The sequence below is a fragment of the Phoca vitulina genome, unplaced genomic scaffold (genome assembly GCF_004348235.1).
Source record: "Phoca vitulina isolate PV1807 unplaced genomic scaffold, GSC_HSeal_1.0 scaffold14, whole genome shotgun sequence".
Classification (NCBI taxonomy): Eukaryota; Metazoa; Chordata; class Mammalia; order Carnivora; family Phocidae; genus Phoca; species Phoca vitulina.
Genome location: NW_022589717.1, coordinates 6991353 through 7018404, shown reverse-complemented (window position 1 = coordinate 7018404; position 27052 = coordinate 6991353). Strand labels below are relative to the sequence as shown.

General features: G+C 36.0%; 1 protein-coding gene and 1 long non-coding RNA gene across 12 annotated transcripts in view; one reads left to right on the top strand and one right to left on the bottom strand.

Annotated features, from left to right (window-relative positions):
* The window catches only part of LOC116637446, a 28587-nt gene extending 22798 nt beyond the window's left edge, over positions 1 to 5789 (top strand). The window contains exon 3 of the long non-coding RNA XR_004300475.1: positions 5407 to 5789. This is a non-coding gene — a long non-coding RNA (uncharacterized LOC116637446). The remainder of the gene's footprint in view (positions 1 to 5406) is intronic.
* ABHD18 (abhydrolase domain containing 18) overlaps positions 3837 to 27052 on the bottom strand; it is a 50813-nt gene continuing 27597 nt past the window's right edge. For 2 of the 11 annotated variants that reach the window (XM_032412808.1, XM_032412809.1), the window contains exons 7-13: positions 26842 to 26869; positions 19283 to 19421; positions 17135 to 17224; positions 16367 to 16468; positions 7008 to 7386; positions 5796 to 5958; positions 3837 to 4421 (exon numbers count right to left, since the gene is read on the bottom strand). In XM_032412808.1, coding sequence (XP_032268699.1) covers positions 4370 to 4421; positions 5796 to 5958; positions 7008 to 7386; positions 16367 to 16468; positions 17135 to 17224; positions 19283 to 19421; positions 26842 to 26869 — 953 coding nt within the window. In that variant the 3' untranslated portion in view covers positions 3837 to 4369. Of the gene's footprint in view, positions 4422 to 5795; positions 5959 to 7007; positions 7387 to 16366; positions 16469 to 17134; positions 17225 to 19282; positions 19422 to 26837; positions 26870 to 27052 lie in introns of all 11 variants that reach the window. The other 9 variants (XM_032412817.1, XM_032412818.1, XM_032412813.1 and 6 more) reach the window with 7 other exon arrangements.

Sequence of the window (27052 nt, the reverse complement as noted above, 5' to 3'; positions counted from 1 at the left end):
GCTGCACGTAAGTGCCCAAATCCACGCCCCAGCTCATCCTACTCTTTCTAACACATGTGTACCCATAACGAAAGAGCAGAAGCAGAAGGAACACAGGCCCTCTTGGCTACTTGAATACTTCTGAGGTGCTGGTAACACCCAGAATATCAGGAATTCCTTTCCAAAATCTACGTTGTTTTACCGACTTTACATCCATTCTTTCCTTCAACAGCTAGTCTTCTTCCCTTGAGTCCTTCAGAGCACGTGGTTCTTAAACCTGGCTGCACAGTAGAATTACCTACGGAGCTTTAAAAATACCAACTGCAAGCCAATTGAATTTGAATCTCTAGGGTAAGAGATTCAGCATAGGTTAAGAACAGCCACTTACCTAGGCTTCTAAAACTCCCCAGGTGATTCTATTATGTTCCAGGCCTGAGATCTGATTAGAGCCATGGCTCTTTGGGGTTAAGTATAACCCCTGGACAGACAGCAACAACATCCTAGGAAACTTGTTAGAAATACAAATTCACGAGCCCTGCCCCACTTACTGAATCAGAAACTCAGGGTAGTGGGGTCTAGAAATCTGTTGTAACAAAGTTCCAGGTGATTTCAATGCAAGCTAAAATATGAGTACCACTGATTCTAAATGGGTGTTTTTGAAAATTTAATGTGTAGTTGAATCATCTTATTCAAATGCAAATTATGACTCAGTAAGGTTGGGATGGTGCTTGAGATTCTAAATTTCTAACAAGCTCTCAGAGGATGCTGCCAGTCTACTGACCACACTTTGAATAGCAAAGTGCTAGGATACAACTTTATTTCTATGGAATTATCCAGTACATTATATAGGAAAACAGTTACACCTCAGTTAGTCACGGGTTTATATAAAGAATAGACTTTTCATGGTAAGTTTACCTTTTTTTTTTTTTTTTTTTAAAGATTTTATTTATTTATTTGACAGAGAGAGACACAGCGAGAGCAGGAACACAAGCAGGGGGAGTGGGAGAGGGAGAAGCAGGCTTCCCACCGAGCAGGGAGCCCGATGCGGGGCTCGATCCCAGGACCCTGGGATCATGACCTGAGCCGAAGGCAGACGCTTAACGACTGAGCCACTCAGGCGCCCCCCCCCCCTTTTTTTTTTTTTTAATTAACACAATCTGGTGAATCTGCACATTAGCTCCTTTGGTCCTGAGGAAAATCTTTCTGGGTCTTGGTCCAAAATTTTCTAAAGTGTTTTCAAAGTTCTTCATGAAATCATTGGCTTCCTAGGATTCTGCCTATAAGAATATTCCTAGAATTAAGTTATTCTACTCCTGCAAAAACGGTCCAAATGGTACCTCTATTCCCTTTGTCTCACTTGCCAAAATCTTTCATTTCCAAACCCAGTTTCTATAGCGGCCTCTACCCAGCATCCCCATTCTCAGTCCTATAGTTATCTCTAGATTTTAATTGCTTATAACATTTACTAGCATAAATCTAATTATATCCAAGAATTATATCTAATTATACAACATTCAGATAAGTATGGTCTGTCAGAATGCTAGTTTCCCTGGGATCACTCATATTTGGGGGAGAAATCTGGCTCTTGTTGCAGATACTGAATACTATTCTGCTAGAGCCTCCCTTCTTTCTGCCTTACCTTGTTTGGTTTATAATAGAACTAAGGAAGAACACACACTCAATTCAAGTTTGGATACATTAATCAAATGTGACACGTGTATTCTGTATTCAGAATAAATCTTCTTGAATATATGAAATAATTAACTTTTTATATGGACTTTTATTGTGAAGTATAAAATATCTGGAAATGATTTAAAAACTTTTCAGTTACAGTGTTAATTAAATAATCTTTATGAGAGAAAACACATTAAAAAATTACATTCATAACAAACAATCTAAAATTCATTCATATGTTAAAATAATTAATAGTAATTACAACATTAGCAAATCATGAAATTCAGAAACTTTTGTAACCACAGATCTAAATCAGGGGTCTCAAACTCAGATGTGTTCAGGGCTAAGAAGGAAACACAAAGTAGTGAAGTAGCCTGATAAAAAAGGGGGTCTATCAGACTGTAGCAAACTAGGGAATGCATGCCCAGTCAAAAGACTTTTCAAATTCAATTTTGAAATATTATGTACACTGAATAAACAGCTGTGGGCCAAGCTGGCCTATATTGACTGCCAGTTTGCAGCTCTGGTCTAAATGAATTTTTAGCAGTTCATGTACACAATTCTCAAAATGGCAGACAGCACTTTTTAAAATACATATGTTGTCACTTTATATATATATTATATACATATATATAACACTTATGTATATAACTATTAGTGTTATATATATAACATATATACCTTACACATTATATATATATACATAATGTTACCTATATGTGTATATATACATATATATATATATATAGAAAGCTTGAGTCACTATGTTAGGATAAGTGGATATAAAAACTTTAAGAAAAGGTATTTTGCACCTTGAATTAATCAATTGAGGAAGTTGCGTGGATAATATTCTTAAAAACATCTGGTTAAGAGATGAAATTTTTAAAATACTTCCTTTCACATTTATTTGGGAAAAACTAGTTATGCCTAAAAGTTAATTAAAATGAAATGAAATTTCATTCTTTTACCAACAGAAAGTCATACACCACAGTACATTATTGCTTAGTAAGAAATATTTAGGTAAAAAATAAATATTGGTTTTACTAAGGTATAATTCAGAAAGCATTCAATCATATTACCTCATTACATACTACGAAAATACTTGTAATTCATTTGACAATAAGTCTTACTTTATCTTTAAAGGGTATTTTGTTTAAGAATTTTAATACATTTTATACTTTCAGTTAAAAGTAAAGGTTCTAGTCTGAAGATATAAAATTGCTATAGGCCAAATGGCTGTAACCAAATAGGTCTGGTTTGCTATGCCAAAGCAGTTTTACAGAATTTACAATATTGTATACCATCAATGACTTCACATTAGTGACTTTGAAATAATTTTTAAAAAGTTAAAGTGATGGAGACATTAGTGATAAATAAAATCTTTTAAAAGGCTGTGAAGGCACATTATAATTCAAATATCCTTGCTAGATCAGGAATACATATTTTAAAATAATCCATAGACAACACAGATTTCAAACAAATAAAACTCAAATACATTTATTCCAAACCTTGATACAATTCCCAAAAATATTTTCTACTTTTTTCAAACATTTTAGATCTTAGCTTGAGAAGTTTAACATAAAAAGCACCAAATCTAACCATATAATCTTCCACTTAAAAAAGTTAGTAGTTATTTTATCTTTTCTGTAAAATGAAGTTATATGGAACAAATCAATTTCATATTTAATTTATGAAATTAAAAAGCCAAAGCTATTAAGTATATCTAACTAAAGTTAGATGTTTAGCAAACCCAGAGTAGGTATATAAGAAAATGTTAAGACACAGTATCAAGTAATGTAATAGGTCTTTCATTATTTCCATTTTTCATGAATTGAAACTTCTTAAGTAGGGGAAATATGTTTGGCATCATTTTCTAACCTCGTATTTGGCAAAGTTTTAAAGTTCAGCCAAGTCATATGCATCTTATCTGTATTCCCACATTTGTTTTAATTATTAAAGCTACTTAAGTAGGAAGCAATCAGGATTTTTTTAGAATTCAAAGTTAACGGATCTTATACATCATTAAGTATTGCCATGGCAGGGGCGCCTGGGTGGCTCAGTCGTTAAGCATCTGCCTTCGGCTCGGGTCATGATCCCAGGGTCCTGGGATCGAGCCCCACATCGGGCTCCCTGCTCGGCAGGAAGCCTGCTTCTCCCTCTCCCACTCCCTCTTCTTGTGTTCCCTTTCTTGCTGCGTCTCTCTTTGTCAAATAAAATCTTAAAAAAAAAAAAAAAAGTATTGCCATTGCAGAAATTAAAGTTGAAGATAAGAAAGAAACATGTTCTCAAATCAAGTCAATAGTAAAACTATCATACAAGGGTATACCATACATGCTGATGTATTACAAACTTAGCTTGATTTAGCAGTTCTTTAAAAACCAATAAGGTTTCTATGAATAAATTTATTTTAATTAATAAATTATTCACAATTAAAAATTTAAAGTTTTCATAAATAGTAACAACAGACTGGATATTGTGTATATGGGATTCCCACAAAACAATAACAAAATACTTCAACATTATTTCATCCAAATATTGGTTTAAAATTATTCACATGTATTTAAAGATCATTGTTGACTGATCATAACAATGAATTCCAGACTAAATTGATAGCAGTTATATATATAGTGCTGTCTGCTTGTTCTTATCATCAAAGGATGAAAAACTCCTTTTGTAAGAAACATGATGGCCATACTGGTTACATACAGTGATCCAATTAGTTAGCATATTTATGGAGGAAGCGTTCAAATGCATCATAGATGGCTCGTCTAAAATTAAAGATGAAAGAAAAACTATAAGTAATGAGCAAAAAAGGAAGACAGTACTTTTATTATAAGTTACTTCCAAAGTTACCTGTGGCTTGCAACCTGACTTCCTCTCCAACTAGCTTTGAAAGAGGCAGGTACCTGAGGGTGGGTGTTTGGATCCGTGTAACTTCACCACAGCTGCAGAAAATCTCAAATGTGCTTTCAACTGATGATGAATTCAGAAGTACCATCCTTTTCTGTGATGCACTTTTTTTGTGCCTTAGAACTTACATAATATATGCATTTATATAATATATATATGCAATATAAAATATATAGGTAGGTATGTGACTTGTTGAAAACTAATTGGCTATATAACTTTTCATAATGTAGTATTCAACCTATTTCATAACTTATGATAAGGATGCTTTTTGTCCAGAAAAACACATGTTCCTAGCAACTGAACTAAAAGCAAAAGCCTTAGTTTCCAATATTACCTTCACAGAGTGTTTTACTATATTAGTATTTAATATTGTGTTTTAATATATTTATATTATTTAATATATATTTAACATATTAGTATTTAATATTAATATTTTAATATTTTAATTGGACACTTAAGGTGACATCTAAAAGTTGGTTATTTAACTAAATGAACTAAATGAGTGACAATGTACAAAGAATTATTTCTTGGATTAAAAAGAGCTAAAACATGTCAGACATATAATACACACAATTCTTCTATTATATAGCGATACAGCTGGCAGTTTTGAGACATTATGCCCAGGGCACTGATCTAAGCACTTCATGTGAATGAATTTATTTAACCATTAATGATAAATATATCCCAATGATACCTTTTGCCATCAAATTTGAAGAGAAGTAGAAATAATATAGGCTATCAAAAAACTAGAGTTATAGAATAAAGGTTTTTATAACTTCTACTAAGTACTGGAGTCATATAAGGTTATTAACATTAAAACCAATATTTCACTTCTCATTTAAGGTTCAATATTCACTTGCTACTGAAAAACAGCGCTGACTATTCCATAGATGCTCATGCCATCTGAGAGAAGAAAGTGGAGTAAAAAAGCAAGTTTTACAAACCCTGGTATTCCTCCCTATACCCTAAAATACCTGGCTATTAATATTTGAAGAGGGTAAAAACACACAATAAAATGTGCCTATATATGCTACTTCCCTAGTTCTTTAAAAGAAAAAAGAAGAGGATGGGATAGGAAAAAGTACCACAATGTGAGAATTGAGGGAGGCAGGGAAGAAAAAAGAAGACTAAAACATAAAATAAAAATACCCTATCTTCTCTATTTTTTTGAGGCAAAAATATTCCAAAAAACAAGTAAATAAATAGATACCTGTTTAGACCAATCATCTTACCTGAAGAGTCCTTGTTTAAAAAGATAAGCACTAATATGACCCCCTTCTAGATAACGGATTTCACAACCAGGCCAAATTTCTTGTAAACTTCGAACTCCTGTTCGTGGAATATAAGCATCTTCTTTGGCTTGAACCACTATAATGAGGCTTGGGTCAACTGGAACTAGGGATAGAATTTTAAAAGATACAACATATACACCTTTAAAAAGCTCTAAGATTTTTATATAAATACTATTAATTGTATTAGAAAATAAAATACACTTGACAGTACATTAAGTGAAACATCTGTCAAACTAAAACTTTTTTAAAAAAAAGATTATTTATTTATTTATTTCAGAGAAAGAGAGAGAGAGCACAGACTAGCAAGGAGCAGGGGGTGGGGGGGAAGACAGAGAGGGAGAAGCACACCCTCCGCTGAGCAGGGAGCCCCACCTGGGGCTCGATCCCAGGACCCTGAGATCATGACCTGAGCTGAAGGCAGCTGCTTAACTGACTGTGTCACTCAGGTGCCCCTTTAAAACTTTATGATTAAGTTAAAATCAACAATAATATAGCATAATATCATAATATTCATCTCTAATACAATGAGATGAACATTCTAAAGAAGATACAAAATCCAATATATATTTTTAAATTTAAATTCAATTAATTAACATATAATGTATTATTTGTTTCAGGGGTACAGGTCTGTGCTTCACCAGTCTTATGTAATACTCAGTGCTTATTACAACACATACCCTCCCCAATGTCCATCACCCCATTACCGCATCCCCCTCCCCCCGACAAAATCCAATATAGTTTTAACTAACTAATAAGATGGTTTTAGATTTTCATGGATAAAATATGATACATTTATTTATTCATTTATTTATTTAAGATTTTACTTATTTTTAACAGAGAGCACACGCAGGGGGAGCAGCAGAGAGAGAGGGAGAAGTAGCCTCCCTGCTGAGCAGAGAGCCCGATGTGGGACTCGATCCCAGGACCCTGAGATCATGACCTGAGCTGAAGGCAGACGCTTAACCATCTGAGCCACCCAGGCGCCCCAATATGATACATTTAAATAACCAACTTATCCTGGAAAATACATTCTGGAGCGAACAATAAACATGTTCTTGAAAATATGAAATTATTCTGTAAAGCATCTTTAAAAATATTTCACAAATATTTACACATCAGCAAACATTATTAATTTCACATAAAAATTGGTACCTGAGAAATTTGCCACATGAGTACATTCATCCATGACTCCTTTCATGAATATTAAAGACTCTTTCTGAAGATTGTTTCTTCTTTGTTCTTTACTGAGTAGGTGATATGACTGAGGACTGCAACTTGTATAATTACTTTTGTTGGTTGAAAGCGTTTGATTGAAGCACTGCATCTTAGAGGTATCTTGCAACAACAGTCTTTCTGATGTGGCACTGATAGATGTTTTACTAGATTTATGGCACTCACTAGGTTTTTGGGATACAACTTGGTCTGTCATATCTAAATTTAAAGTTCTAGAAACCACATTAAGGTTAGTTAGCTTGTCTGCACTGATAGGGAAGTGTTTCACAAACTCTTGTCCCATTTTGAAGGAATCTGTCTGAATATATAAAAGAAAACATCATTTAGTATAAAATACATTTTATTTAACAACCTTGTTAAAGACAAAACACAAATTCCATCAGTGAATAAATGAATAAATAAAATGTAGTACATATATACAATGGATTATCATTTAGTCTTAAAAGGGAATGAAATTCTGATACATACTACAATATGGATGAACCCTGAAGACACTATGCTAAATGAATAAGCCAGACACAAACGACAAATATTGTATGATTCCAACTTTTATGAGGAACCTAGAGTAGTCAGATTCATAGAGACAGACAATTGAGTGGGGATTGCCAGGCGCTGGAAGGAGGGGGAATGAAGAGTTACTGTTTAATGGGTACAGAGTTTCGGTTGAGTAAAATGAAAAAGTTCTGGAGATGGATGGTGGTGATGGACAGAGGTGATGGTTGCACAACAATGTGAATGCACTTAATAACAACATTGACCTGTACACCTAAACATGGTTGAAATAGTACATTTTATGGTGCATATATTTTACCACAACTTAAACAGTAACAAAGAATAAAGAGATGTCAAAATTTATCTGAGGACTAAGATAAATAAAAGACTTATACTATATTGCTAAATGTCTCCTCTTAAAAAGTAAGGGTATCATTTAGTCTGCATCATGTTTTTATTGCCAAAGATCTGAAATCATGATCTGCCTGAATCTTAGAACTTCCAAAAGCCTTATGCGTGTATCCTGGCAGTAATACATCAGCCACCTCAAATCCCTTTCTCAGGTTGAACTAAGAAGAATGAAGAATTATCAAGGAAAAAATATTGCCTATTAAAATCTCAAAAGTATGTACTAAGTTTAAGGACTTGTAAGTACAACATAATTTAAGTAAAAATAAACTCTATTAAATACTAAGGGCAGAGTCAAAAGAAAAAAAAAATGACAGTCTGGGAAAATATATTTGTAACTTACATGACAAAGAGCTAATCCTTTAATTTATTAAGAGCTAGAAGTGAATACAAAGCCCAAAATGACAATAGAAAAAGTGAGCAAAGGACATGCACATAAAGGTCACAGACAATGAAACATATATAGCTCTTAAACTTGGAAACATATCCAATTTCACTTATAATTAAGTAAATTAAATAAAAACAATACCAATTTCACCATCAGGTTGACAAAAAACAAAACAAAACCCTTAAGTTTGCTAACACACTGAATTTGTGAGATTATGGGGAAACAGATACACATGTTCCTGCTGGTAGTATGAATTGACACAACTAGAATTAGACAAAATCTAATAACATTACAAATGCAACATTTCTAGGAATTTACACTTGTGAAATGACATATGTACAAATTTATTCATTGCAGCACTGTTTGTTACTAGGGAAAATGAGAAACAATATCAACAGGGTACTGGTTAATAAATCATGGTACATCCACCCATATAGTTGATTATTCTGCAGCAGTAATAAAGAAAAGGAAACATTTGTGTATAGTCCATAACAAAAGGTAAGAAAAAAGTTCATATTTCTATTGGTTTGAAAAATTCCTTGAAATATTAATAAATAGTGGGTTATTGAGGGAGATAGGACTTAGGCAAATTGGGAATAAGGGTAGGACTTGTTTCATTATGTGTCCTTTTATACTTCATGATGCTTGAACTATATGACCATACAATCTATTTAAGAAATTAAGGAAGGAAAAATTGGTTGAAGGCAAGGGGGAAAAAAAAAAACAACCTGGCTAACAGAACAAATCATTGAAGTCATCCAGATCAAAGAAATATAAAAGGGAAAGGGAAAGGAAGTTTAGAAACATTGAGAAATGTAAGATCAAGCACCCTAAAATTACTCAGAGTGGTACACCAACAACTTTAACTGCTTTTGATCGGAAAAAGTTTTTATAACAAAAAATAAGGAAGCCATCTTGACATTCCTTGACTATGCATTACTGTGAACTAGTTCTGAGACAAAAAAAACTTGTATATAACCACCAAGAGTCAGAGGCACAAAGAAAGTGCTGGGTAAGATCACACTGCCATTTCAGACAATCAAAATTTTTGATTCTCCCTTCAAAAAATTTTCACATTGAGTTTTCTCATAAGCTCTCAAATATAGGCATCTTTTTGCTTATATGTACAGGGGAACACAAGGAGCTAACTTGCAGGTAGAGGTATTTTGTAACAAAGTTCTTAGGCAAGTAATTATACAAGATAGACTTACTTTGTAAGAGTGAGATTTATAGTGGCATAATTATAAAAAGTCCTAATTGATAGCAGAGATTCTCGTTTCCTTTCTGATATTTCTTGAGATTCTCAGTAACTTCCAAACTCAATGTGTAAAATTAAAAATTCAGAAAAAGAAAAAAAATCAAGAAAGGAACTGGTTACCTTAGGAGACTAAGAGGGAACCAATTCATTATCCTGAAAACTGGTAGGTTATGGTAAAGAATCAAGCATTTATCTTGCCTTTCCTATATGAACTGAACTACTAGGTAACCAAATAATAGCTAGATAAGTGCCTTTTTATACAAGCATTCAAACAAATAAATAAAAAAGAAATGACAGAATTAGAATATCAGCATTTTGCAGCCCTCCACTAATTAATAGACATAGGTATTAAACATCAGTGGAGGCTTACATCACAAAATAGAGACCACCAGACATTATGTGCTTCCTATACTCCTACCAAAGAAACAACAACTGAATTTAATCGAGACTCTAGACCCAGCTGCCAACTTCCAGGCAATACAGAGCATGCGTGAACATGCTAAACTGTACCATGAGAATGCAATAAAAAAATAGCTACACTTGGGATGCCTGGGTGGCTTAGGCAGTTAAGCATCAGCCTTCGGCTCAGGTCATGATCCCAGGGTCCTGGGATCGAGTCCCACATCAGGCTCCTTGCTCGGTGGGGGGTCTGCTTCTCCCTCTCCCTCTGCCTGCTGCTCCCCCTGCTTGCGCTCTCTGACAAATAAAAATCTTAAAAAAAAAAAAAAAAAAGCTAGAATGTGAAAAATTCTACACATAAATAGCCTAAAACTTCAATAGATAAATTATAAAAAAAGGGAAAGGAATAGAAGAGAATTTACAAATTAAAAGATACTTAAAAGCACAAATAAAAGAACTGTGTCTAAGGATACACATTTGGACAATAAAATTATTTTAAAGAGAGAAGGAAGTAATTACTATAAAAATCAGGATAATGATTAATAGTGGGGGGAGAAGGGCTTTTTAATTAGGACACATGGAAGTGGTTTCTGGGTTGGTTGGTCCATTTCTTGCTTTTCTTTTTAATTTTTTTACATTTTTAAATTTTTTCCTCTCTTCCCCTATGATCCTCTGTTTTGTTTCTTAAATTCCACATGAGATCATATGACAACTGTCTTTCTCTGACTGACTTATTTCACTTAGCACAATACCCTCTAGTTCCATCTACATTGCTGCAAATGGCAAGATTTCATTTTTTTGATGGCTGAGTAGTATTCCATTGTGTATATATACCACATCTTTATCCATTCATCTGTCAATGGACATCTGCACTCTTTCCATAGTTTGGCTATTTTGGACATTACCGCTATAAACACTGGGGTGCAGGTGCCCCTTCAGATCACATTTGTATCTTTGAGGTAAATACCCAGTAGTGCAATTCCTGGATCTTAGGATAGCTCTATTTTTAACTTTTTGAGGAACCTCCATACTGTTTTCCAGAGTGGCTGCACCAGCTTGCATTCCCACCAACAGTGTAGGAGGGTTCCCCTTTCTCTGCATCCTCACCAACATCTGTCGTTTCCTGACTTGTTAATTTTAGCCATTCTGACTGGTTTGGGGTGGTATCTCATTGTGGTTTTAATTTGGATTTGGATTACCCTGCTGCCAAGCATTTTTTCATGTGTCTGTTGGCCATTTGTATGTCTTCTTTGGAGAAATGTCTGTTCATGTCTTCTGCCCATTTCTTGACTGGATTATTCGTTCTTTGGGTGTTGAATTTGATAAGTTCTTTATAGATTTTGGATACTAGCCCTTTATCTGATAAGACATTTGTAAATATCTTCTCCCATTCTGTTGGTTGTCTTTTGGTTTTGTGGACTGTTTGCTTTGCTGTGCAAAACCTTTTTATCTTGGGGCGCCTGGGTGGCTCGGTCGTTAGGCGGCTGCCTTCGGCTCAGGTCATGATCCCAGGGTCCTGGGATCGAGCCCCGCGTCGGGCTCCCTGCTCAGTGGGAAGCTTGCTTCTCCCTCTCCCACTCCCCCTGCTTGTGTTCCCTCTCTCGCTGTGTCTCTCTCTGTCAAATAAATAAATAAAAAATCTTTAAACAAACAAACAAAAACCCTCTTTATCTTGATGAAGTCACAGTAGTTCATTTTGGCCTTTTGTTTACCTTGCCTTTCGAGATATATCTAGCAAGAAGTTGCTGCAGCCAAGGTCACAGAGGTAACTGCCTGTGTTCTCTTCTAGGATTTTGATGGACTCCTGTCTCACATTTAGGTCTTTCATCCATTTTGAGTCTATTTTTGTGTATGGTGTAAGGAAATGGTCCAGTCTCATTCTTCTGCATGGGGCTGTCCAATTTTCCCAACACTATTTGTTGAAGAGACTTTTTCCCATTGGATATTCTTTCCTGCTTTGTCAAAGATGAGTTGACCATAGATTTGAAGGTCCATTTCTGGGTTTTCTATTCTGTTCCATTGATCTATGTGTCTGTTTTTGTGCCAGTACCATACTGTCTTGATGATTATAGCTTTGTAATAGAGCTTGAAGTCTGGAATTGTGATGCCACCAGCTTTTCTTTTCTTTTCTTTTTCAACATTCCTTTGGCTATTCGGGGTCTTTTCTGGTTTCATACAAGTTTTAGGATTATTTGTTCCAGCTCTGTGAAAAAAGTTGATGGTATTTTGATAGGGACTGCACTGAATGTATAGATTGCTCTAGGTAGCATAGACATTTTAACGATATTTGTTCTTCTAATCCATGAGCATGGAACGTTTTTCCATTTCTTTGTGTCTTCCTCAATTTCTTTCATGAGTATTCTATAGTTTTCTGAGTACAAATCCTTTGCCTCTTTGGTTAGGTTTATTCCTAGGTATCGTATGGTTTTGGGTGCAATTGTAAATGGGATCAACTCCTTAATTTCTCTTTCTTCTGTCTTGTTGTTGGTGTATAGAAATGCAACTGATTTCTGTGCATTGATTTTATATCCTGCCACTTTGCTGAATTCCTGTATGAGTTCTAGCAATTTTGGGGTGAAGTCTTCTGGGTTTTCCACATACAGTATCACATCACCTGTGAAGAGTAAGAGTTTGACTTCTTCTTTGCCAATTCAGGTGCCTTTTATTTCTTTTTGTTGTCTGATTGCTGAGGCTAGGACTTCTAGTACTATGTTGAACAACAGTGGTGATAGTGGACATCCCTGTAGTTTTCCTGACCTTAGGGGAAAAGCTCTCAGTTCTTCCCCATCGAGAAGAATACTCACTCTGGGCTTTTCATAGATGACTTTTATGATATTAAGGTATGTTCCCTCTATCCCTACATGGCAGAAAGTTTTTATCAAGAAAGAATGCTGTATTTTGCCAAATGCTTTTTCTACACTGAGAGGATCATACGGTTCTTTTTCTTTATTTTATTAATATACTGTATCACATTGATTGATTTGCAGATGTTGAACCACACTTGCAGCCGAGGAATAAATCCCACTTGGTCATGGTGAATAATCCTTTTAATGTACTGCGGGATCCTATTGGCTAGTACCTTGATGAGAATTTTTGCATCCATGTTCATTAGGGATATTGGTTTGTAATTCTTCTTTTTGATGGGTCTTTGTCTGGTTTTGGGATGAAGGTAATGCTGGCCTCATAAAATGAGTTTGGAAGTTTTCCTTCCATTTTTATTTTCTGGAACAGTTTCAGAAGAATAGGTATTAATTCTTCTTTAAATGTTTGGTAGAATTCTCCTGGGAAGCCATCTGGCCCTGGGCTCTTGTTTGTTGAGAGATTTTTGATGACTGCTTCAATTTCCTTACTGGTTATGGGTCTGTTCAGGTTTTCTATTTCTTCCTGGTTCAGTTTTGGTAGTTTATACATCTCTAGAAATGCATCCATTTCTTCCAGATTGCCTAATCTTTTGGCATATAATTGCTCATAATATGTTGCCTAATCTTTTGGCATATAGTTGCTCATAATATGTTCTTATAATTGTTTCTATTTCTTTGGTGTTGGTTATGATCTCTCCCCTTTCATTCATGATTTTATTTATTTGGGTCCTTTCTCTTTTCTTTTTGATAAGTCTGGCCAGGAGTTTATCAATCTTATTAATTCTTTCAAAGAACCAGCTCCTAGTTTCATTGATTTTTTCTACTGTTCTTTTGGTTTCTATTTCATTGATTTCTGCTCTAATCTTTATTAATTCTCTTCTCCTGCTGGGTTTAGGCTTTATTTGCTATTCTTTTTCCAGCTCCTTTAGGTATAAGGTTAGGTTGTATATTTGAGATCTTTCTTGTTTCTTGAGAAAGGCTTGTATTGCTATATACTTCCCTCTTAGGACTGCCTTTGCTGCATCCCAAAGGTTTTGAACAGATGTGTTTTCATTTTCATTTGTTTCCATGAATTTTTTAAATTCTTCTTTAATTTCCTGGTTAACCCATTCATTCTTACTAGGACGTTCTTTAGCCTCCATGTATTTGAGTTCTTTCCAAATTTCCTCTTATGAGTGAGTTCCAGTTTCAAAGCACTGTGGCCTGAAAATATGCAGGGAATGATCCCAATCTTTTGGTACCAGATGAGACCTGATTTGTGATCCAGTATGTGATCTATTCTGGAGAATGTTCTATGGGCACTAGAGAAGAATGTGTATTCCGTTGCTTTGGGGTGGAATGCTCTGAATGTATCTGTGAAGTCCATCTGGCCCAGTGTGTCATTCAAAGCCCTTGTTTCCTTGTTGAGTTTCTGATCTGTCCATTGCAGTGAGTGGGGTGTTAAAAGTCCCCTATTATTATTGTAGTATTATTGATGTGTGTCTTTGATTTTGTTATTAATTGGCTTATGTAATAGGCTGTTCCCATGTTAGGGGCATAAATATTTACAATTGTTAGCTCTTCTTGTTGGATAGACCCTTTAATTATGATACAGTGTCCTTCCTCATCTCTTATTACAGTCTTTGGTTTAAAATCTAGTTTGTCTGAAAGAAGGATTGGCACCCTAGCTTTCCTTTGATGTCCATTAGCATGATAAATGGTTTTCCACCCCCTCACTTTAAATCTGGAGGTGTCTTTGGGTCTAAAATGAGTCTCTTGCAGACTGCATATTGATGGGTCTTGCTTTTTTTAATCCAATCTGATACCTGTGTCTTTTGATTGGGGCATTTAGCCCATTTACATTCAGAGTAACTACTGAAAGATAGGAATTTAGTGCCATTGTTATACCTGTAAAGTCACTGTTTCTATATATTATCTCTGTTCCTTTCTGGTCTGTGTTACTTTTGGGCTCTCTCTTCATTTAAAGGATCCCTTTTAATATTTCTTGTAGGGCTGGTTTGGTGATCACCATTCTTTTAGTTTCTGTTTGTCCTGGAAGCTTTTTCACTCCTATTCTGAATGACATCCTAGCTGGATAAAGTATTCTTGGCTGCATATTTTTCTCATTTAGCACCCTGAATACATCATGCCAGTCCTTTCTGGCCTGCCAGTTCTCTGTGGATAGGTCTTGCCTTTGTAGGTTACAGACCTCTTACCCCGAGCTGCTTTCAGGATTTTCTCTTTGTCTCTGAGATTTGCAAGTTTCACTATTATATGTTGGGGTGTTGACCTATTTTTATTGATAATAGGTGTTGACCTATTTTTATTGATTTTGAGGGGGTTCTCTCCGCCTCCTAGGTTTTGATGCCCGTTTCCTTCCCCAAATTGGGGAAGTTCTCCACTATAATTTGCTCCAATATATCTTCTGCACTCCCTCCTCTCTCTTTCCTCTTCTGGGATCCCAATTATTCTAAAATTGTTTCACTTTATGGTATCACTTATGTCTCAAATTCTCCCTTCATGATCCAGTAGTTTATCTTTTTCTCAGCTTCTTTATTCTCCATCGTTTGGTCTTATATATCACTAATTCTGTCTTCTGCCTCATTTATCCTAGCAGTTAGAGCCTCCATTTTTTACTGCATCTCATTAACAGCCTTTTTTTATTTTGACTTGATTAGATTTTAGTTCTTTTAGTTCTCCAGAAAGGGATCCTCTAGTGTTTTTTCAAGCCCAGCTAGTATCTTTGTAATCGTTATTCTGAACTCTATTTCTGACATCTTACTTATATCTATACTGATTAGGTCCCTGGCAGTCAGTACTGCCTCTTGTTCTCTTTTTTGAGGTGAGTTTTTCCATCTTGTCATTCTTGCAGAAAGTGGTTGCTTTTCTATTTGTAGAATTGCAGCTATTCTTTTCTTAGATCTCCAGTTGAGTTCATAGGTGTTCAAAATGATTTGATAGGTATGTAGCTGAATTCCTGGGACCAGACAAAACTAAGGTCTCCTACTCCCCTGCCATCCTGGACTATCTGGGTGGTCACTTTGTTTCTTTCTTTTTTTTTAATCTTTTAAAAAATTATTTATTCACTTTTAACGATTTTATTTATTTATTTGAGAGAGAGAAAGAGAGAGTGAGAGTGCACAAGCAGGGGGAGCAGCAGAGGCAGAGGGAGAAGCAGGCTCCCTGATGAGCAGAGAGCCCGACGCAGGGCTCAATCCCAGGACCCCAGGATCATGACCTGAGTCAAAGGCAGACACTTAACTGACTGAGCCACCCAGGTACCCCTAGGTGGTCAATTTCTATTCAATTGGTATGAGCCATACATTTGCATTGCATGATTTTTTGTATCTATGTTTTATTTTAAAATGAAGAATCTTAAAAACTAAAAAGTACGACTGCTTTTTAACAAATTTGTGATTCTTTTTAAAAATTTGAATCATTAAACACAATCAACTTTTCCCCCCAATGTTATGCAGAGATTAAAAATACTTACTCCACAGTATTCAAGCATGTGAATAATTTCTTCTTCATAAACTGTCTGTGTATAATACTGCTTTTCTAGCTCCCTCCAATTAATCGATTTACTTAGCACACCCTGAAATAACAAACTATGTTAAGATCAAATCACTCCATAAAACATTTTGTCCAATAATTTTAATTTTAATTATTAGTGTGCAGAAAAGAGTAAACATAGCAGGCTTGAAACTTCCTATCTTTAGAAAGCCCTGCTTGCAATGTTGGCCCTTGATTAGAATCTGGGAACTTGACTAATAAACAGTTCCTAACTCCAATATACAACTTTCTAAATGACAAGGTGGGTCACTGTGCCCAAACTGCTTGTACAATGTAGTTTCTGCTGAATATGTACCTTCCATCTGGAATTTTCATACATGTGAGACAGAGGGTGCCTAAATGATTGACCCCTGATAAGCCTGGGCTGCCAGGCTCAACTCAGTTTCACTGATGGACATTTCACACATACTATCACAACCCATTGCTGGACGAATTAAACACATTCTGTGAGATTCCAATGGAAGGTTGTGCCTGATTTCCTCTGGATTTTGCCCTATGTGCCTTTTCCCTTTGCTGATTTTGTATTGTATCCTTTTGATATCATAAGTCTTAGTCATGAATCAGACTATATGGTAAGTCCTGTGATACCTTCTAGAGAATCAGCAAACCTGGAGGTGGTTTTGGGAACCCCCCAAACTACTTTAATTATATATATAGCTATCTAAATATTAATTGCAATTAAAATTACCGTAGTGAAGACCCCAGATGCTGTGGACCAAGACAGACATGGAATCAATGGCATGGGCTTAGGCCAGTTGGATACTGCTAAGGAAGCCATCTGCAATATGTTTAACAGTCAGTTAGAGAGCTTCTGTTTAAATTTCTATTCATTAAAATGAAAAGTATTTGATATTAAGAAGTAGTCTGGGTAGTAATTGCTGAGATAAGATATGAACATAAAATCTCTAAATACTTGGGGCATCTGGCTGGCTCAGTCAGTAGAACACAGGACTCTTGACCTCGGGGTTGTAAGTTTGAGCCCCACGTTGGGTATAGAGATTACTTAAAAATATAATCTTAAAAAAAACAAAATCTCTAAATACTCCTGAGAATGTCTAGTAGCCTTCTGAAACTCCCCAAATCACAAATTCAATGACATATAACTTCCCCCTTAGAAAATAATTAAAGTACGTTGGAGAATTTTAAGTAATCTCAAGACCCTTCATAGAGAACTACTTTCTACTGGATAAATATAGAGCAAACAGGCTGAAATGTAGATGCTGGGCAGCAGGCTGGTCATATTCATTACCTAAATGACTTGCTCAGATACAGCAAAATCACAACTATAAAACCTCAGACCTTTGGGGCTGACTTTGAAAAATGCCAAGAATTTGGTGAACTACAAACAGATTATATAAGTGATATAAAGTAATGTAATGTGTGTGTTTAGAAAAGGGAAGTTATTTTTGGTTAGCGGAATGAGAGAAGGCTTCATGAACTGGCTGTCTTTCAGGGGAAATGAAAGATGAGATCTTGTCTTCCATTTAAAGAAGACAGTATGATCAAAGGCAAGATGGTGAAAAAGTGCAAAGGCAGGTAGGAAAACGGCCAATATACTTTAGTTTGGCTGGTCAATAGGGCATATGTAGCCAATGGGGTGGGAGAGATAGTTAGGTCTGGAAAGACTGGACAGTATCAGATTAGAGGTCCCTTTTGCTCTGTATATAATGGGGAATTAACAAAGAGGTCTGAGTAAAGGAGCAGCACTGTCAAAGAAGTGATTCAAGGAAGCTAAAATGATAGCAGTTTATAGGACTGATCAGAGCAGGTAAGACCTGAGGTGGGGAAACCAGTATAGGAAGTAATTCAGGTGAAAGTTATAAGACCCCAATCTAGGTCATAAAAATAGAAACACTACTAGGTAGGAAAAGAAATCCTTTCCACCCTTCAAGTTCACGGTGTAATAATTTTTTCGAATTTTAATCAGTTTTTGAACTTAATTTTATAATTCAAATGACTTACAAAAAACTTGTTGTTTCTTTCGAAATGTCCTGAGTGGCTAATATGTCCAGATAACAAACTAGAGCATATTTACGAGCCCTTACTGAACCAACTGCTTCATGGAGAGAACAAACTGCTAAAAAAGTAATCACAGTGCAGTGAAATAAGCACTAAGGAGAGATGAAGTACAGTCTGGGGTTAGGCTGGGAGTCAGGAAGAGCTCCTCATAGGAAGTAAGCTCTGGATTGGAACCAGGAGGGCAAACTGCTATTTTGGCTAGGAATGAGAGGGCCCGTGAGGGATGCTAGCACCCAGCATAGCTAGAGCCCAGTGCAATAGAAAGCCTTTGGCAGGTTTTAAGTAGGAGAGAACACAGATGAGATTTAGGAAAATCACTCTAGTTATGGTGTGGAGAAAAACTTAGAAGAAGATTAATGAGAGAAAAGATGAGACAGAGAAACCAATTAGGAGTCTGTTTTAGTACACTCTAGAAGACAAAGTAAAATAGGTTGGTGACCCTGGGGATAGAGATAAGAGATAAATGAAAAGTATTTTCCAAATTCGTTATCTTCACCAATTTAACAGCATATTTATACTTGAGATGTGAAAAGTTAAGTTTTATAAAAATCAACTTTTTCTTTTTTTAAAATCAACTTTTAATAAAATATTAAATCCAATATCTGAGCTATAGCTGTGAAATAAGTAGTACAATCAATGTCTACATAAATCATACCAAAAAAATCATTATAATTGGAACAAAAGTTTGAAACCTGTTTCTGCTTTTGCCAAAACTAAAATTAATTCCACACCTAAAGTAAAATTTTAAAATAACTACATTCTCTAGATTTTATGAACATAATCACAATTAAATATCACTTGAAATTAAAAGGCTTACATGTCCTCCCATGGATATTCCGGTCATTCCTAGAGGTCCATAACCCTCTCTCTCTAGCCAGTGCAAGAGAGCTGCAGATTCTAAAACAAGAGCTCCTCCCATCACAAAAAGGTCAGACACGTTTTTTAAGCTGGACCTTCTAGCCTCACAAGACAAAAGAGAAAATTATTTATGTATTTACATTTTAACATATGCAAATTTACAACAGGCAGCCAGACTTCATGTTTTTCTTTTAAAGGACGAGTTAGCTAAGTAAAAGAATGGAATAAATTGATGGAATTAAAGTGCTAACATTATTCTACAATTAATTAAAACTTATTTTTAAAAGCTATATATGCTTTTTATTGAATCTTTATTGAATTTCAATTATTTAACTATTTTGAAGCCCAGGAAATAATATTTATTTGATAGCACTTAAAAAAACTGTTAAAGGGGCGCCTGGGTGGCTCAGTCATTAAGCGTCTGCCTTCCGCTCCAGTCGTGGTCCCAGGGTTCTAGGACCGAGCTCCATGTCAGGTTCCCTGTTTGGCGGGAAGCCTGCTTCTCCCTCTCCCACTCCCCCTGCTTGTGTTCCCTCTCTCGCTGTGCCTCTCTGTCAAATAAATAAATAAAAAGTCTTAAAAAAAAAAACTGTTAAAAAAAAACAATTCATACTTGTCCCTCCTATTATTACAATAGAACTTAAAGCATAAGATTTTTAAAAAAGCAATGTAAAAGAATTTAACCTAATACTCATGTATTTCTAAAATCTTAAATATGTTGCTTATTTCCACAAAATATACAATTTATGAATATAATCAACCAGAAAATTTTTTTTTAATTGTAGTATAATTAACATACATCATATTAGTTTCAGATACACACACACACACACACACACACACACATTACTCAGTGCTCACCATGGTAATTGTAGTCACCATCTGTCACTATATAATGTTATTACAATATTCTTGACTATGTTCCCCGTGCTGTACTTTTCAAATCCATGACTTATTTATTTTATAATTAAAAGTTGGTTGGAAAAGTAATTTTTTATAAAAATACATGTTTTGATTAACTTAAAGACCAATTCAACTAGAATTTCCTGTCTTTAGAAATTAATTTTACATATAAATACATTTCCTTAGAAGTACTTAAATGATTTTTTTTGAGGGGGGGCACCTGGGTGGCTCAGTCGTTGGGCATCTGCCTTCAGCTCAGCTCATGATCCCAGGGTCCTGGGATCGAGCCCCGCATCAGGCTCCCTGCTCCGCGGGAAGCCTGCTTCTCCCTCTCCCACTCCCCCTGCTTGTGTTCCCTCTCTCGCTGTGTCTCTCTCTGTCAAATAAATAAAAAATCTTTAAAAAAAAAATAAAAACAAACAAACAAATAAATAGAAATCAAAAGCTAGAAGTGATTAAACTCAGTGAGGAAGGGATGTCAAAAGCTGAGATAGGCCAAAAGCTAGGCCTCATGCAGCAAACAGCCAAGTTGTGAATGCAAAGGAAAAGTTCTTGAAGGAAATTAAAAGTACTACTCCAGTAAACCCACAAAATAGAAAGCAAAATAGTCTTCTTGCCGATGCAGAGAAAGTTTTACTGGTCTGGATAGAAAATCGAAACAGCCATAACATTCCCTTAAGCCAAAGCCTATTCCAGAGGAAGGCCCTACCTCTCTTCAATTCTATGAAGACTGAGGAGGTGAGGAAGCTGCAGAAGAACAGTTTGAAGCTAAAAGAGGTTGCTTCGGGTGCCTGCATGGCTCAGTTGGTTAAGCTGCTGCCTTTGGCTCAGGTCATGATCCCAGGGTCCTGGGATCAAGTCCTGCATCTGGCTCCCTGCTCTGTGGGGAGTCTGCTTCTCCCTCTTCCTCTACCTGTCACTCCCCCTGCCTGTGTGTGCTCTCTCTCTCTGTCAAATAAATAAATAAAATCTTAAAAAAAAAAAGAGGTTGCTTCATGAGGTTTAAGAAAGGAAGGCATCAGAGCACCTGGGTGGCTCCGCTGGTTAAGCGACCAACTCTTGATTTCAGCTCAGGTCATGATCGCAGGGTCCCTAGATTAAGCCTCACTTCAGCCTACACACTCAGTGGGGAGTCTACTTGAGATTCTCTCCCTCTCCCTCTGTTCCTTCCCCCACTCTCGCACACTCTCCATAAAATAAATCATAAAGAAAAGAAAAGAAAAGAAAAGAAAAGAAAAGGAAAGGAAAGGAAAGAAAAGAAAAGAAAAGAAAGGAAGCCATCTCCATAACATAAAAGTGCAAACTGAAGCAATAAGTGCTGATGTGGAAGCTACAGCCAAGTTATCCAGAAGATCTAGCTAAGATAATTAATGAGGGGGGCTACACTAAATAACAGATTTTCTTTTTTTTTTTAATTTTATTTATTTGAGAGAGAGAGAGCATGCGAGTGGAGGGAGGGGCAGAGGGAGAGGGAGGAGAGAATCCTCAAGCAGACTCCCCACAGCGCGCGGAGCCTGACGCAGGGCTCGATCCCATGACCCTGAGATCATGACCTGAGCCAAAATCAGAAGTCAGAAGCTTAACCAACTGAGCCACCAAATCCAACAATAGATTTTCTTTCTTTCTTTCTTTTTTTAAAGATTTTATTTATTCATTTGACAGAGAGAGAGAGGGAGGGAGATTGAGCACAAGCAGGGGGAGCAGCAGAGGGAGAGGGAGAAGGAGGCTCCCCGCTGAGCAGGGAGGCGGATGTGGGGCTCAATCCCAGGACCCTGGGAACACGACCCAAACAGAAGGCAGATGCCCAACTGACCAAGCCACCCAGACGCCCTTCAACAACAAATTTTCAATGTTGAAAAACAGCATTCTGTCGGAAGAAGATGCCATCCAGGGCTTTCATAGCTAGAGAGGAGATGTCAATGCCTGGCTTCAAAGCTTCAAAGGAGGGGCTGACTCTCTTGTTAGGGGCTAATGCAGCTGGTGTCTTTTAAGTTGAAGCCAGGACTCGTTTACCATTTCAAAAATCCTAGAGCTCTTAAGAATTATGCTAAATCTACTATGCTTTCTTCTATAAATGGAACAAAGCTTAGATGACAGTGCATCTGTTGACAACATGGTAACAGAATATTTTAAGCCCACTGTTGAGACCTACTTGCTCAGAAAAAAAGATTCCTTCCAAAACATGACTGCACTGCATTGACTACGCACTTGATTACCCAAGAGCTCTGATGGGGATGTACAACAAGATTAATATTTTCAGGCCTGCTAACACAACATCCATTCTACAGTCCATGGGTAAAGGAATAATTTTGACTTTCAAGTCTTATTATTTAAGAACTGCATTTCATAAGGCTATAGCTACCATAGATAGTGACTCCTCTGATGGATATGGGCAAAGCCAATTGAAAATTTTCTGGAAAGGGGTCACCATTCTAGATACCAGTAAGATCACTTGTGATTCACAGGAAGAGGTCAAAATATCAACATTCACAGGAGTTTGGAAGAATTTGATTCCAACCCTCACGGATGACTTTGACTTTCAGTGGAGTAAGTAACGGCAGATGTGGTAGAAATAGCAAAGGAACTAGAATTAGAAGTAAAGCCTGAGGATGAGACTGAATTGTTGCAATCTCATGATAAACCTTTTAATGGATGAGGAATTGCTTCTTATGGATGAGCAAAGAAAATGCTTTCTTGAGATGGAATCTAAACTTGGTGAAGATGCTGTGAAAATTGCTGAATGACAACAAAGGATTTAGAATATTACATAAACTTAGTTGATAAATCAGTGGCAGGGTTTGAGAGGATGGACTCCAATTTTGAAAGTTCTACTGTGGGTAAAATGCTATGAAACAGCACCACATGCTTCAGAGAAATTGTGAAAGGAAGAGTAAATTGATGTGGCAAACTTCATTATTGTTTTAAGAAATTACCACAGCCACCCAACCTTCAGTAACCACCACCCTGATCAGTCAGCAGCCATAAACACTGAGGCAAGACCCTCCACCAGCAAAGATTATGCCTTGCTGAAAGCTCTGATAATGGTTAGCATTTTTTAGCAATAAAGCTTATTTTATTTTATTGTAGTTGATACACAATGTTACATTAGTTTCAGGTGTACAATATAGTGAGTTGACAAGTCTATATGTTATACCATGCACACCACAAGTGTAGCTACCATCTGTCACCATATAGCGCTATTACAATACCACTGACTATATTCCCTATGCTGTACCTTTTATTCCTGTGACTTATTCATTCCATAACTGGGAGTCATAAAATATATTTTTTTAAAGATCCATTTATTTATTTTAGTGAGAGAGAGATGGGGGGCAGCAGGAGATGGAGAGCAGCAGACTCCCTACTGAGCAGGGAGCCCTGATACAGGGCTTGATCCACAACCCTGAGATCTTGACCCAAGCCAAAATCAAGAGTCGGATGCTCAATGACTGAGCCACACAGGTGCCCCAGCAATAAAATATTTTTAAATAAAGGTATGTACACTGTTTTTTTAGACATAATGCTATTGCACACTTAACAGACTACAGTATAGTGTAAACATAATTTTTATATGCACTGGAAACCAAAAAATTCATTTAAGTTGCTTTATTGCAATATTCCCTTTATTACGGTGGTCTGCAACTGAACCCACAATATCTCCAAGGTATGCCTGTATAGTGATAAAAAATACTACTATCTTATTACTGAAGTGTCCAAATTAGAGTCTATTTTCAAAATTTAGTTCATATAAAGACATACATGATTGGCTTCTGGATGAAACCTTGTCAAGGTGTACAAAAATTCATTTTATCAATGGTTGTTTATTATATGTATATGTAGCGTGATTATGCACAAACAACTAGGTGTCATAAGAATGCCAAGTTGTGAAAAACAGAATTCTCACCCCCAAAGAGCTTATATCCACTGTTCTACCACATCCTCTCAGAGCTCTAAGTTCCATAAGGCAGAATTTATGGAAAATCTGTCAAAACAGATCATACATGTACTTCCTCATAAAAGAGCCCATGTATCCTTATATTTTATCATCATTCCAATTTTCTATTTATTATCACATAATTCCACTGATTATTTATTTTGGCCTGGTATGGAAGTTTGAATTCTCAGGTACACCTCAGTTTGCTCTTTTATCTAAAAGTTACCGATGTGGGGTTCTGGGACAGTAGTTATTTATAACAGTGGACCCAGTTTCAAAATGTTTAAGCACTGAAAATAGGCATAAGATGCCTTTTAAAAAGAAATAAAAAATAACTGTTTATTATTTAAATTGCAAGCCATTTCTTACAATGAATTACTTGAAAAAAATCAAATATTATATTTCTTGGATATATGATATGTGATAGAATATTTTATAAACACGATTCTCACATCAATTCTGTATGGAAGAAATTATATAGTATTTCCACTTTATAAATGAGGTAGGTAACAGATACTTAGATCAAGGTCATACAATTATTAAATGGCAAGTTACGATTGCAACCTATGTCTGTGTGACTCCAAAGTCAAAGACCTTCCATTAAACCCATGCTGCCTCTAACTACAACTCAATAAACTCTTTTGGGTTTTTTTTTTTTTAAAGATTTTATTTATTTATTTGAGAGAGAGAGCACATGAGAGGGGGGAGGGTCAGAGGGAGAAGCAGACTCCCTGCCGAGCAGGGAGCCCGATGTGGGACTCAATCCAGGGACTCCAGGATCATGACCTGAGCCGAAGGCAGTCGCTTAACCAACTGAGCCACCCAGGTGCCCCTCTCTTTTGGGTTTTTAAGCACCAATAAACAGGGTAAAAATGACATGCCTAGTTCTGAATTCAGAACTTGGTTCCAGGGTAAGAATTCTTTTTTTTTTTTTTTTTTTAAAGATTTTATTTACTTATTTGTGTGAGAGAGAGCACAAGCAGGGGGGGAGCAGCAGGCAGAGGGAAAAGCAGGCAGAGGGAGAAACAGGCTCCCTGCCAAGTAAGGAGCCCGATGTAGGACTCAATCCCAGGACCCTGGGATCATGACCTGAGCCAAAGGCAGATGCTTAACCGACTGAGCCACCCAGGCATCCCCAGAGTAAGAATTCTTTAACTTTTAGCTTGGACATTAATTTTCACATTTCACAAAGTTTATTCTTTTATATATGTGTGTGTGTGTGTATAACTTATACATATATATGTATGTGTATATATATATATATATATATATATTTTTTTTTTTTTTTTAAAGTAGGCTCCAAGCCCAGCATGGAGCCCAATGCAGGGCTTGAACTCAAACTCAGAACCCTGAGATCAAGACTTGAGCTGAGATCAGGATTCAGACACTTAACAGACTAAGCCACCCAGGCGCCCGTCACTAAGTTTATTCTAAACTATCCTTCATAGGATATAGGTTTGCTTCCAATGTACCCCACTTTCATCTATATCTCTTCCATGTCATGACCACATAGAACATGTGACTTCTAAATCTACCTCTCCAGAACTTTCCAACTCCCTACTTAACTTCACCTGCAGATCTAACAGACATCACTAATTTAACACGTGCAAGTCAGAACTTTTGATTTCTAACCAACAATATTCATAATTTATCAATAAGTCTTATTTCAACTTCTAAATTATATCTCAAATCCATTAGAACTTCTTTCCATTTCCACTGCCACTATCTTAAAGTTGTTTTTTCCCTGCATTATTGCAATAGCTTCCTATTTAATTTTTCTGCTGCTACTCTTGTCCCAGTAAGCCAAAATGAGCCTTTAAAAGCACAAATCAGATCATTCCTCTGCTTAAATTCTTCCAAAGATTTCCAACTGCATTGACAGTAAAATTCAAAGCACATGGCTCTTCATAAATCTGCCCTTGCCCTCATTTCTGACCTCATCTTATATCAGGTTTTTCATTTATTCGTCCTCTGAGGCTTCCTCCAGGTCTTCACCTTGGTGGCTCCTTCCCATTATGTCATGTCCTCATATCTAATACTTTTCCAACTCTGCACTTACCCTCTATTATTCTTTACTTGATTTCCCTGCTTTATTTTCTTCATGGCATTGGTAAATATCCAAAATCATCTTACTTATTTTGACCTATCTCCCATCCTTGAATATAAGCTCTATGACAGTAAGGACCTTGTCTTTTTGTTGCTATCTTCCCAGTGTCTTAGATCAAACATTTATTCAATGAATCAAAACCAAACACAATATATAGATTATGGAAATGCAAAAAAATCACCTTCAAAGTTCATCATTTTGAAAGACCAAAAAGAGATTATCTTTAGATTACCCACACCATAAATTGTAAGAATAAAGAGTGGTGTTTAATTTTATGAAGTAAATGTACTTTAAGAAGGAAAATGTTTTAACATTTCTTCAGTTACCATTTTACAAATAAAACATATCTTCCATCAGTCTATTAAAAATTTCTTATTTATCTCTTTATCAAACATTTTAAGTGAAAAAGCTTAAAATAAAAATAAGTCAACATTCCTACTACAGTTTTATAACAGAATTTTTTCCCCAAATAACATCTGCTTGTTAAATTTAGAAATGATCAACTGAAGACTAACAAAAATTTTTAATTTAATTTGGTATAAAGACTACAAAAGTGAAGGTGATACATACTTACATTTGGTCCTTGGGCTTCCTGCAGCCATTTAAAAATGTGGGTCAAAGAGAAAGTTTTAAAATAATTAAATATAGTCTGTGTCTCAAAACACATCAACTTAAGCAAAATAGTTACATTTGAACACAATTTGATACTGAAATAACTATTTTCTAGTTATCTCAAATATGCTGTTGAGTTCTCAGTTTTTCAACTTGATTATTTTTCTTTTTTC